The sequence below is a fragment of the Parus major genome, chromosome Z (assembly GCF_001522545.3).
Source record: "Parus major isolate Abel chromosome Z, Parus_major1.1, whole genome shotgun sequence".
In the NCBI taxonomy this organism is placed as follows: domain Eukaryota; kingdom Metazoa; phylum Chordata; class Aves; order Passeriformes; family Paridae; genus Parus; species Parus major.
In genome coordinates this window covers 30,980,261-30,993,847 of record NC_031799.1, presented here as the reverse complement: position 1 = coordinate 30,993,847, position 13,587 = coordinate 30,980,261, and the positions used below count along the sequence as shown (strand labels likewise).

Sequence of the window (13,587 nt, the reverse complement as noted above, 5' to 3'; positions counted from 1 at the left end):
TGAAGAAACTGTGTTTGGTGTTTATAAACAGACACACCTACTCAGCAGCTGGTTTGTGGCACAAAATGAAGCTGCTGGGGACAGGATCTCACAAGAAAGGCTGGGCTACCAGATAACCTTTTCCTTGCAAAAATGTTTCTCAGAGTATGAACCAAGCACACATAATGTGTCAATAACCTTTTATGCATTATTATTGTCTGTTCCTCTATAGATTACTATTTTATTATCTTAATGAAAAAGGGTATACATCTAATTCTTGGCAAAAGAGGAAGAGAATAGTATATTCAACATGAAGTGCAAGTGTCTTTAATAGAATTACAGGTTTTTTGGTTTTTTTTTCTGCAAAGCCCAGTTATTAAACTGCCCTTAAATCAGTACTGAGATACTTCCTGACATTTTTGTCAAGCATATCTCTACTTGTAATAGATCATATAATAACAGTAGTGGACTTCAGAACAGTTAAGTCAGTTAACCTTACCTCTTCTACAGTGTTTTGCATAATAAATTCTCCTGTTCTTTGCAGGAGATACCTTTAACTTTCTGACTAATATAAAATATTAATAAATACATTAAAAATAAAATTACAGCACAAATGATGACTGAGGGAATGCTAAACTTTTATAGTTCTAACTGCCTGAGAATTATGGAAACACTTCGCTGCAGCAATTGGGGTGGGAGATTTGAATCTTTAATGTGTGAATGTATTGATTAAACACAGAAAATTAGATGTGGTAATCTGATTCCATTTCTTTTTGAAATAGGCAATATATGTATTCCAGAAGGCAGCAATTCTGTGTATGCTTCCAGAGGATGATTTGAAGAGGACTGGTGAGGACATAGTGTCTTTATTCAGGTAAACTTCTATAAAGCAGCTGAATATGCACTCTTTCTCCCACCATGTCTTTTTCTTGTGTGACTTACTTCTTGCTTATTACTGTAAGCTTTTCATTTTTTTCTCTTTGCCTTTAGTATTAGAATTGCTTTTATCAGCAAAGAAATACAGCTCTGGTCTCCGTGGTGTAAAACAATTTTAAGATGTTATATTTCAGAGGAAAACAGTAAATCTTTCTAATTGAAATGAGATTAAAAAAAAATACAAAAACTACTTCGGTTTTCCATTTCCCCTTCTTGTAGACAAGTGGATGGTCTAAAGCAGAGAATTGCAGGAAAATCTATCCCAACAGAGAAGTTCGCAGTAAGGAAAGCTCGACGCTATGCATGTCCTGAACCAGTGAAGCTGATACTACCTGCCTTGGTATTTATTCTTGCTTTGTTTTCATCCTTTTGAAAAAGAAAATGAATCAGTATACTTCATTATAGAGGGAAGGAATAATATTGTCAGGTATTACGTGTCTGCGTTTTAACTTTTTTATGAAGTATTGCATTCATGCAATGTGATTTTTATGGAAAGTATTAAGGACTGGATCATACTACCAACTAAGCAGTAGTCTGAAACAAGCACCAGATTTTTCATGTGGAAAGTTCGGCATACAGCATTCCATGTTCTTTAGGTTGGCATATTTTTAGTCCTTATCTTCTAGACTTATTAGGAAGTTAAGGAGTTCTTTGGTACTTTCTGTTTTTCTGGTGAGAATGAAGAGCAGTGGTCAGTTTTGTTGTGGATATTTTTTTTTTTCCTTGTATTGAGTCTGATGAAAATGTGCAGAAGTTAAAGGTACTTTATGAATGCTATTCTAAATTCCCATATTTTACCTTCAGAGTCATTACTATTGCACAGTCTGTTTATATGGGCACAGCAGTGGTACTTCTCATATGTGTATGCTAAAATCCTTGTACATGCATAATTTACCAACAACTGTACATGAAAAACCTAACGTGAGAAGGAATTTCTTATGTTAAAGTTCATTGATATAGAAAGAGGAGTCCAAAGAAAAGTAATCCACCGGCTATAAAATTCATTCTGTATTAAATTGCATGTAGAATACTTAAGTAAAATTTGTCTTGGGCTTTTTCAGCAGAGTGCTTGTGAGTGTATATATTTGGTCTTGCTGTCAAATCCAGTATCTTTTAATTTAGGAATTTTTTCATAATGGATTAGTCATAACCAAACATAGTGTATGGTTTATTTCAGTAAGCATAAGTTACACAGGACTACAGAATTGAAATAAATCTAGCATGATACAGTTGACAATGTTAATAACATCATAACATAATAACTATTTCAGACTTCTATAGAGCCAGATTTTTTTCTCTGTCTGAAGACCTACATATTTACAGTACAAATAGAAGTGGAAATATTTTACCAGTGTATTGTATCAGCTTCAGAATGACATCACTCTTCATATTTCAGAGCTGTAATTTCAATTAAGGTAGAACAAATGATACTCTAGTTTGTGATGACTGAGTAAAGGTCTTGGCAAAGCTTCTTGTTGGTTAGCATTAACCCTCATTCCCCTTAAATTTTACAGTGTGATAATGTATCAAAACAGGCTTATTGCTTACTGTTGTTCTGAGGCATCTGAGAAGATTTGTTTACAGGATTTGCCTTGTTTTTTTTTTCAACAAGATTTTGTAGAAGTTATAGTAAAATCATGTTGGATGTGCCTGCTGGGATCACATTTTTATCTAGAAAGTTGTATCTACTTCCAGTGTCATTCTGTATGGAAGGTAGTGGTCTACAGATTAGAACATATATATATGTATAAAAAAACAAACAAGTGTGTTGGTATACTGTGCATACCAGCACACACACAAATGTACCCCAAATTTGCTTATCATCCTTTAGAAAGTAACTACTTTTAGTTCTTTTTTAGTTCATGTGGCAGAGACTGCAGGTTGAACCTAAGGCATCCAGTTTTGCTGATGTGTTTTGTGGGTGATGGTAAACTGTCCTGATAAAATCTGTTCAGGTTCATTCTTGAAGATCTGTGGAAATACATGATAGTAAAATCCATTAAAAAGGTATCAAAACATTCAAAACTTAGAAGCCCAGGTTAATTTTGTCAACACACGTTCAACATAATTTTTTCCTTTCCTATTCATAGATGTTTTATACCAAAACAAGCTTTTGGTAGTATTTTTAAGTACTCAAGAATGTTCCACAGTAGCCTTTTCAGAGACACTCTTTAGTTAAATATTTATGCAGTTCCAGTGGTTTTTCTTACCTTTTTGATTGGTTGGTTTTGTTTTCATTTTTTTTGATCAGGAAATGATGTATGTCTGGAATGGATTTGCAATTGTGGGCAAAAGAGCAGACCTCACTGAAAACTTACTGGTAACAATTGAAAAAGAAGAAACTGCTCTACAAAATGAAACTAGTAAGTGGTCAGTTAAGGTGGAATTAATCATCTTATAAGAAATGCTGATATTTTTCTATGTTTCTGTCTTCCAATATTCTGAAAAGTGAGTGTTTGCTTTGACAATGTGCTAATTAAGTCTAAGTATGGAAATTTTGGAGCCATGTGAAGGTTAGGAGTGGTTCTTCAATATGTTCTTTACTCAGCTTGATTGATGTTGCAGATGAATACAGAAAACTCAGGGACATGAAGTTATTAGTTACAGAACATGACTGGTCTAGTTAAGTTTTTCTTATCTTTGAGACTGTTCTTGGACCATAATCTTCTAATGTCTTAAATGTAAAACCAATTTACATCACATTTTATTACAGAGGACGCATGCTACATAGTGTTATGCATAAATGAGTCTGGTGTTTTTGTTTTACTTTCTGGCAAAGTAAAAAATGTTTGCTAGTTGTAAAATGAAACATAACAAATAAGCTTCCATGGTTTTACATCTGAGGGTAATATTTAGAGAATCAGCCCATAACTCCTAAAAGAATTTAAATTCAATTATTGCAACTGGTTTGTTGCACGAGTACTTGATTTTATCAGATTTTATCAGGGTGGTTCTGTCACCTGTCATGTGAATTTTTTGGTGCAGTTGTTTTTTGAGTTTTTCTAGAATTAATATGGTTTTGCATGTGTAATTTTTTTAATGATAATTTACTAAAATAATTTCTCTTGAACCCAGACTTTAGTCATGCTTATGAACAATTTAGCAACTTAGTTTTACCTGTGGTTAAAACAGCAATTCTAAAACATAAGATACATCAAAATATGATTTACAGTGTAAATTGAGATGATACATTAGAAATTACACAGGGACATTCAAGAAATATATAATGGTCAAATGTGGATGCTATTATAAACCAAATAAGAGTAACCTGCATTGCATACTTGAACCGTGTTCCTTTATTTTCTCTGTTGCTCTTCACTTTTCTGCAGAATAAGTAGTGTGCCTCCTAAATCTCAGGTGTTTTCCTTTTTCATTGTTGTGATGTTAAAACAAAAGTGTAGTGATATGCAAGATATTTGCAAATAAAGTAATTCCCATGAGCTCCACATGGAGGGTTTGGCAGAACCTGCTGGAAATCCAGTGCTGTATTGTGCAGAGGTTTGTACTAGAAGTGCTCATCAGTTGTAACAGTGAAGTAAATTTCCTATCAAATCCCTAAGTAGAGATGTACAAGGTACCAAAATAAAAGCAGTGGAAATAAACCCACTGTGTTTTTCTTACAGAAGTTCACTGCTAGATATAGTCTGGATGTGTATATGTTTTCTGTGTTGTTTTTTAGTAATAAATTCAGTCAGATGTAAGTTTATTCTGGGCTTCATGTATGTGATCTTGATCTGCTTTTAAAGATACGGAATCAGTGAAAATAGACTCTGATTACCAGAGTTGCTGCTGAATCCCTAAAAAAAAGGTGATTAAGGCTGCCAGCAGAGTATGACAAGGTTACAATATAATTTTAAGAGACAGTAGTAGCCATGTCAAAGCATTGCTGTGAAAAAAGGGTGTTGATTATACACAAGGGTCACTTAGGGATTAAGACTTCCTAGAACTGTTTTTACTTCATTTGCTGCACATGACCAGGCACAGCATGGAATCTTTCAAGGACTGAAATTAATTTTGTTGTATAGAGCTGAAGATAGAGCTGGTAGAAGGAACAAATGAAAGACTCTTTTTTTTCCCCACAGGATTTCTGTGAATCTTTTTTGTTTTTTTTAATTTCCAGTATCTATATCTATGTATCTATATATATATATGTAAAAGAATATGTAACTTCAACAAAAAGGTAATTTTTTGTTTGCTTTTTTTTGTCCTGGTAACGATACTTTCTGTGGTGTAGAGCACTGCAGTTGCTCCCACATTTATAGCAAGGTTGTCTGTGTTAAATTGGCCTGCACTTTTCTCATCCTTTAGTGTTAATGTTTTGGCATAATAGCTTTTATTCTTTTGGGAAATAAGACTACTACTTGAAGTTGTTAAAGACTGGCGAGCCCTTACTGATATCAGTACATGTTCCCAGTAATTTCAGCGAGCGCGTCCTTCAGGAGACAGTCACAGAATCCAACGCCTTAGCCTAGCAAAACAGGCTAGAGAGAATGCAAAATACTCATGTGCTGAATTTCTACTATCACTAAAAGCGCAGTCTTGTCAGTTACAATCTATCAAGACTTTCTGGGTTTAAACACAGACAGAAATAAGGCTGAACATAGTGGCAAAGCACTTTGCAGGATCCTAAAATGCATTAGTCTTGCATGTTTCAGAACTGTTTACGTAGGATTTCTTTGGCAGACTATTAAGGAAAAAAATAATGTGACCTTAGAGAGCTGGTAATTAGTTGTAAACAACATGATCTGAAGGGAGAGTGTTATGCTTCCTGAATTGTAATGTATGTGGTGCCATCTGTCTATCCATATGTGTTTGCTTTCCTTTCTTTTTCTTCCCTTTACCCACCAAATGCTACAAACTAAGGGAGCTAAAAAGGATCACACTTGATAAGTAAATTTTGAATTGATTCAAGCACCCTCTTTCATCTGGTGTTTTTAGTCCTATTGAATTTTTCAAAAACTATACACTACTACTGAGGCTTTTAAAATATTAAATGTGATAAAAATACTAGTAAACATGGTTTTTTGAATTTATACTGCAAAATGATGCTTCTGAAGAGTTCTGTAGGACAGAGTCATGGTGTGGTTTTACAGGTTTTTTATGTTACCGTTGCTACTGGAGTTCTGTCAGTGCTCTGTGACACAGGAAGATAATTAACTATTGCAATTAACTGTTAAGATAATATGATGGTTTCTGTCTCACTGTGGTTTCAGCTGTTGCAAGTAAGAAATCTTTAATGACTGTTTATGTAATGTAATACACTTAACTAATGACTATTTGATCTTCAAGTAATGAAGTTTATACCTGTTTGTTGGATGTTTCAATTTCTTCTTATTTCTTCTTTGCCTGTCTTTTAAGAGAAAGATATGGATGTCATGGACACATCTTCTTTAGTAGACAGTGTTTTAAATCATGCCTGAATGCTATGTACATTTTGAGGTATAGAACATGAGAAACAATGTCCTGAATCTTGATATATATTCCCTACTGAAAATCTAATTTCCATTTTCATGATGTCTTCAAATTGTTTGACATAGCTCACTTTTACTTTCAGATCACAATGAATACTATGTGGATGATGTGTGCATGTTGCAGCTACTGAAAGGCCTCTGCCTGAAACACTTGGGAAGACTCATGCAAGCTGAATTATGCTTCAGTAAAGTAATTCAAAGGTAAGAAAGTAACAGAAATAGATATTCTAGCTTTTGGTGACATTTCTGATACTCCTGTTACAGCTGTCATACTTGAATTTGGAATAGCTTTATATATGTGGTGTTTGAAGCTAAATAAATCAAACTGCCTGGTAACATAGCCAAATACATTTGGAATTGTATCTGCAGAGCTACCTGTAAGTAAGGATACCTGTAAGTAAGTTTCCTGGCTTTTTTTAAATTATTTAGTACTTCACTAGTGAGTGTTTCCCCATGTAGATGAGAAGTTGTTGTTACATGTTTTAGTTGAAGACTGTTTTTCCCGTGTTACAGATTTTCAGGTCTCAGATCCATAACAGCTGAAATAGCTTTTCTGTTTAAATCATGAGTCAGGTACTGGTTGTAGTTGAAAACTTCTTAGAAGTTGTTAGGTATTTGGGCTGAAGAAGCATTTTTACATCTGCAATATTTCTAACAAGTGATTTTGAAAAATTAATAATACAGTTTTTTATTAAGAATTGTGTGTTTTAATTCTCTTGCCATCTTGTTTTCTCTTACTGTTTCTAAGATCCCATGTGAGTTTAGTCAAGCACATTGCAAGTGACAGGCAGAGGGGTTTGATTGGTTGCAAGTTAAAGGAACACTATTTCTGAACCATCTTTTTCCAAAGGTAGCTGGCAATGGGCAAGCTTTTATAGCTGAGATATTTTTAAAAATCTAAAGACAGCAGTTCTTCATAAGTGGTATGTTTTGCATGGGTGAGAGGAAAGGTTTTGTGGTGAACATTTTGTTCAGCTTTATTTTCTAAATGTTTAGGGCTGCTATAGTGTTCTAAGACTGTTTATCAATGTGTACAGAATTAACCAGTAAAAAAGGCTTCAGAATGTTTTTTCTGGCTATGCGCTGTTACTGGCAGTGATTGCTTTTAAAAGTTAACTGGTCACTTGAGACAGGGTTGTAATAATTGCTGTATTTTTCTGGTTTTCTAGTGAGAAGCAAATAAAATATGACAGTTACTTGGTGCCATTCACGCTGTATGAATTGGGTCTTCTGTACAAACAACAGGATGAGAGGGAAAAAGCAATAAGATACATAGAAACTGCAAAGTAAGTGGATTTTTTTTTTTATCACCTTGTAAATTAAGAATAGCTGTGTATTTGTAGCAATGAAGGCACCTTTTTTAGTTCCTGACAGCTTCCTTGCAAAATACAAGTAATTATAAATCTGTGTTCTTGATTTGCAGAACTTGTCCAATATAATTGAATTTTGCAGTTTCATGAACTGTCCATTAGACACAGTGGAATAGGCAGATTCAAATAAGACAGAGTATGAAGGGAAAATGTCTCTTTCTTGTATGGGCTTCAGAGATCCTGAGGGTCCACTGCCTGCATGACATGAAGCTGGAGATTCCAGGGAAGGGATATGTACTCTCTGTCCCAGAGGGCAGCTGTGGAAATTAAATCAGCTCCACTAAAGTTGTTCATAAGAGTAGATTAACAGCCAGTACACCAGTCTGACCCCTTTTTCCTTTCACATGGTGTCACAGAAGACCACCTGAGGGTTTAATTTACTGTAGAGCAGCATGTTTGCATCATCTGTAGATGGTAGCAGGAGGTAGAATGTCCCTTGTGTTTTCAGAGAAGTAGCTCAGTCTTGTAAGAGCGTCCCCTCATGGGTTTTTGTTTGTTTGTTTGTTTAGGGGGGATGGGAATTACAGAATAAAATCTCTGTAAATATCCAGAATTTATTACTCTGGCTGAATTATGTTCTGAGTTGGAACATACGTTTTCTACTAACACCCTGTTCTGTAGTGTTTTGGCTTGTCTTTCACAGCAAATTTCAGTAAGTGGGAGGGCTGTTAAAAAGATCAAAATAAGTTCAAGAGATGCTAAGACACTGGTTCAGTTTATCAGGACATTTAATTTTAATACTGGTCTAAGTCTTTGCTCAACTTGTGGATGTAGCTTTAAATGTCTCATAACTCATTTGTGTGTCCATCTCTGTTTCCTGTTGAAGGAATAAAGACTGTTAACTTACAAACATATGAAGTAGAAACAATCTAGTCAAAACATACTTTTCTTAAAATAAGTTGTCTGTTTTGCAGAAACAACTACAAGGAATACTCTATGGAATCCAGGTTGCACTTCAGAATTCATGCAGCACTTGACAGCTTGAAGGTGTCACCTGCTTCAACACCTTAAAATGAGGAGGGATGCTTTTCATGCAAACAATAAATAGCCTACACAATCTTTTTGCAATCTTTTTTTAATCATAGAGAAGAACATAATGATTGTTTTCTGTCACTTTTGATTTGATGTATGTTATTCCTTTAGAAGTTTTCTCTATAGCGCCTATACTGTATCTACATGCTGTTTTAAAGAAGACCTTATATTTTGTTTGATAAAAATAATTTAATATTTCACTTGAATGGGGGATATTTTTAAAACAAAGGTGATGGTGCAATAAAGTTTAATGAAAATACTTTATTTTTTTTTATATAAGAACAGATGCAGGTTATGCAGTGGAGCTGGTGATAATTTCTGAATTTTTTTGAAAGTTTGAATTTCTGCAGTACGCTTGAGACTTTTTTTTCCCCTCTGGAACAAAAAATGCAATGTCTACAGATAACCTTACCCACATTTTTTGGCGTACCATACTCTGAAACTTGTGTTCCAGAGGAAAGAATTAGTCATCTTTGACTTAATTTCATTTTGCGAACAAAATGAACTTGTCTGAAGTGCAATATTTTTACTCTGTCAGATGAAGCTAAGGAGGGCTTCAGATGAAGCTGAACAGGGCTCTAGTTATAATGTCTTTGCAGGTCTGTTTCATTCAAAAGAAGTGCTTACAGGGGATATTTTTCACTTGTAGAAAAGCAGAGCTACAAAGTACATTATATCCTTACTCTAAAGTAGAATCAGCAGTCTTAAGTTGATCCTGACAGATTTATTTCACCTGTTTAACAAAAAAAAAACCAACAAAAAAAAAACCAAAAAAAAAGCACTGTGAAAGTCATTTTGGAACTTAAATAAGATGTCTTTCCCAGTGAGAAAAGACTGGAAAATTTTGCCTGATGTCTACCCCAGATAATTCTTGGCACAATTGAAACTGATTGTTTCTCATCTTCCCTGTCATGGATCTGGAGAAAGGATTGTTCTTTTAATTTTTGAAGCAATCATTTAATGTCTGTAGACTAGCACCCTAGTTGGTATTCTCTGTTCTTAGATCCCAACCAAAGTAAATAAAAAATTAGTGGATTTATATATTTTCCTAATAATGAGTTATAATTCTTATAAACAGAAGTTGATTGCATTTCAAAAAGCAAATCCACTTTTAAACTTTAAGAAAATGTGCATATTCCAGTACAATGTCTACCAAAAATGTGCAGTAAAATTGAGATACTTATTAAGTGCATGCATTTTCATGCTTATAATCAAACAGCAGAATCAAATTGAATTTCCCGTTTATTTAGATACACAGATTTTCTAGCTGTCTGTTCTTAAAAATAAAAATATATTTGATTTATATTTTCAGTATACACCTGGTAACTCTTTTCACTAGCTATTGCAAAACTTGAAATTTCCGTATTTTATCCATGTCCAGTATGTTTACTTCTGCACAGTAAATTCATAGTACCTATGCTCATATATGTGATTTGCTGCCCTTAATTACTACCCAAGCAAAATCACTATAAAAAAATAGGTGAAAAATATGTCCTCAGTAAATGAGTAACTGAAGTTTCTAATTAAACAGTCAATATAATCTAAATGCTATAGCAATTCTCAGGTTACTGAGAAAACAGCTTTCTTCTCTGAGTAATAAATCATGGGTTCATTTAATTGCTTATAATTCTGTAATACAGTGGTGTTTTTACAGAAGTAAGAGTTTAAAAATATTAGCTAAATAAATATAAGGGGTCTTTTAAAATGGAAACCTGATCCAAAGTCTTTCTTTGTTGGTTTGGATTTGTGCCTATTGTAAATGTGCAAGTAATTGTGTAAAATTATACACATGAAGGTCTGAAGCTTAGGTACCCAAGACACTGAATTACAGATAAAATAAGCATGCTTATTTTCAAATATATTCAGTTAACTGTAGTTAAACTTCAAAACAGATATTAGATATGCTGTCAACTGACTTCTAAAGATTTTCCCATTTATCTGATTGTAAACTGTAGTGGGCATAAACTCATATATTTTCCGAGTATACTTCTAATGGATCTATGGGCATTATATGTTCAGTCTAGGATTATTTTGGTTTAATCTGATTATTGGATTTGGGTCTGATTCATTTTTCTGTGGAAGGTGTTGAGAACAATTGCCAGTAAAACGTCCGTAATTTGTGTTCTAAATAGTACTTCACTCTAGAAGAGTTATAACTAGACTACAGACTCTCAGAGCAGAGCATGATGTAGTCTCTGATATGTTGTTTTTGTGCGGAATGTTTTACAGCTAATATTTTGTGGGTAATTTGAGATAGAAATCAAAATTTCAAAAAAATTATCTTCCTTATAAACTGATTTTTTCTAAGTTTAGTACAAAACTTCAAGAAACAGTGTACTTCTTTCCCAGGGGTGATGACTTCAGTACTGACTGAAGAGAAACATAAAAAAAAAAAGTTTTCTTCAGTTCAACCTTCCAAAGGTAATATTAGTTCCCTGTGTAGGTTATACTGTGTTTCTTTTGGAATCAGCCTTTTTGCACTCCTGCAGAGATCAGGCTCATCAATGTAGATTTGCAGTACCCTCTGTCATGTTTTCAGGACCCAATATTAAGTGCTATTTAGAGTTTGTCTCGTTGCTGTGCTGCTGTTCCAAACTTTGCTAGAAAGATTGATTGATCAGGATTCTTAGCTCTAAGCTTTATTCGGGGCATTTTTTTTTCCATGTTATTAAAGGTGGAAGCATAAATGTGTGAGAGTGATTTGTAACCCTTCAGTTAAGGTAGGTCTCCACAGAACTGCAAGAGATGCTTAGTTTTCCAAATGCTGCAGAGAAGTGCATGTTTCCTTGACACGATGCATCAGTGATGCAGTATTATTTAGGACATCGTGTCTGAGTTAAGTGATTCCTGTTCAAGAGTTCAGACAATTGGTCTGTGGCTTTTTTTTATTTTATTTTTTTTTAATCTGTATTCTGTACTGGGCCTTAAATACAGCTCTGATTTAGTCTTAACTGCTGTTCATAATATTTACTGCACATGCTCATCCTCCATAGGAATTTTGAATATTGTGCTGAGACAATAAGCAAAGCTGATCACTTACCTCTGATGCTATAGCCTCTCTGGATAATAGTAGAAATTATAATATATACAAGAGCAAATTTAATTTGTTAGTTTAAGCAAGCAAGCCTAAGCTTACAGTTACATTATGATAAAAGGTCATTTAGTTCTTTCAGATAATAGATCTATTTTTTTTTAAGCTAAGCAATAATAATAAATTAGCCTGGTTACAGGACAAAGCTTCTCTTTTATTAAAAATTGCCTACTTAGAAACAATTATAAAAAACTTGTCTGTGCATATCAATGAAATGTTTAATCTATTGAAAGATCATTGTACTATGGTTTGTAAGTCTTTATTCATCAGTTTTTGACAGAAATTGAAAGCAAATATATATGCTAAAAGAAAGCTGATGCAAGATTGTTACATATCTGTTCTAATACACCTGGGGTAACAGATGTATGTAGCACTTTCTGGGCCAAGAAATGTACAATAATCAGATCTTGTTACATTTCTAAAACACCATGCAAAGTAATGTGTAAAACATGTAATTTCTTGTAACAATTTCAACATTGCAGTTATTTTATTACTTACCTTAATGTTTCATGTCTTCTGTTTCTGTATATCCTTACACTGCCTAGTTCAACAAGGAATGTTTATATTTGCCCTGGTGCTGCAGTCTTTTTGCTTCTAATCTACTGAGGTTTGCACATGTTCTTATCTGGTACTTTATGAGAAAACATTGAGGGCAGAAAAACAGAAAATGAGGAATGAAGTATGTTCTAGTTTAAAGAGCATATAGAAATGTTCATTGTGATGCACTGGAATGGATTTTCACTTCAGACGAATAAATCACATGCACTTGTGCTACCGAGTGCTGAATTTGGCACTGTATTCTAATTGTACATCAAAAAACTTCAGCTGAGATTTACCAAAGCATTATCATAAAAAAAGTAGCTAGTTTAAAAATGCAACTTTTGGTGTAGGGCTCTTATACAACCTATCCAGACTGGGAGGTTGTACAAAGCTGTCAAAGTCTATTGGGTGAACAAAGGGTCTTTTGAATGTAGATAGCAAATATAAAATAAGCTACGGGTTTTTTTTTGTTTGTTTGTTTGTTTGGGGAATTTTTGTTGTGACGCTGGTGTTTTCAGATTATTTTTAAATGGTTTTTTGGGTTTCAGCTTGGTTTTTTTTTTTTTTCCTTAATCTGGTAATAAATGCTACAGGACAGCTTCATAAAGAAATGGTGTGGCTCTTAACTTTGCAATTAGTAGAAGAGTACCTTCTGGAAAAAAAATCAAGTCCGTGGTTAGCATAACAAATGTAATGCTTAGTGATTGCAAGATTAAATACTTTCCTTTTTATTAGTGTGTTAGTGTAAGCATGTACTTCTAGTCAGTAGAGAAGTGTATGCCTGCTAGTAATCCCAGGCTAGAACACCTTCCTAGATTTAGTCATTTATCTAAAGACAAAACTTCTTCAAACACTTAAGCAGTAGGAGATGTTTCTGTTTTCTGTGTCAGGTCTTCTGTTCCATAAAAATTACAGTGGGCCAGAGTCAATATCTGTGCCACTGAAGTGTGGGGAATACTCAGTGTTTGTCATGTGACTGTGGGAAAAGTTAAGGTTTTACTAAAATCCCTCCTGAGAAGTTTATGGTCTTACCTGCTTGAGCATGTAAATGCAGACCTCAAAACTCAATTTTCTTACTGAAAGGTGGATATAAGAGTATATAAGTATAACTTTATTTACATACTCAAATGATATGTTACTTCAGTATTTACAGTCAGGGTGGAGAGAT

The 13,587-nt window shown here is 34.0% G+C and overlaps 1 protein-coding gene across 2 annotated transcripts in view; it reads left to right on the top strand.

Annotated features, from left to right (window-relative positions):
• TTC39B (tetratricopeptide repeat domain 39B) overlaps nt 1-12,542 on the top strand; it is a 76,182-nt gene extending 63,640 nt beyond the window's left edge. For both annotated transcript variants that reach the window (XM_015615172.3, XM_015615171.3), the window contains 6 exons: nt 762-853; nt 1,135-1,255; nt 3,167-3,278; nt 6,470-6,587; nt 7,556-7,672; nt 8,671-12,542. In XM_015615172.3, coding sequence (XP_015470658.1) covers nt 762-853; nt 1,135-1,255; nt 3,167-3,278; nt 6,470-6,587; nt 7,556-7,672; nt 8,671-8,767 — 657 coding nt within the window. In that variant the 3' untranslated portion in view covers nt 8,768-12,542. The remainder of the gene's footprint in view (nt 1-761; nt 854-1,134; nt 1,256-3,166; nt 3,279-6,469; nt 6,588-7,555; nt 7,673-8,670) is intronic.
• Nucleotides 12,543-13,587: the final 1,045 nt, after the last annotated feature.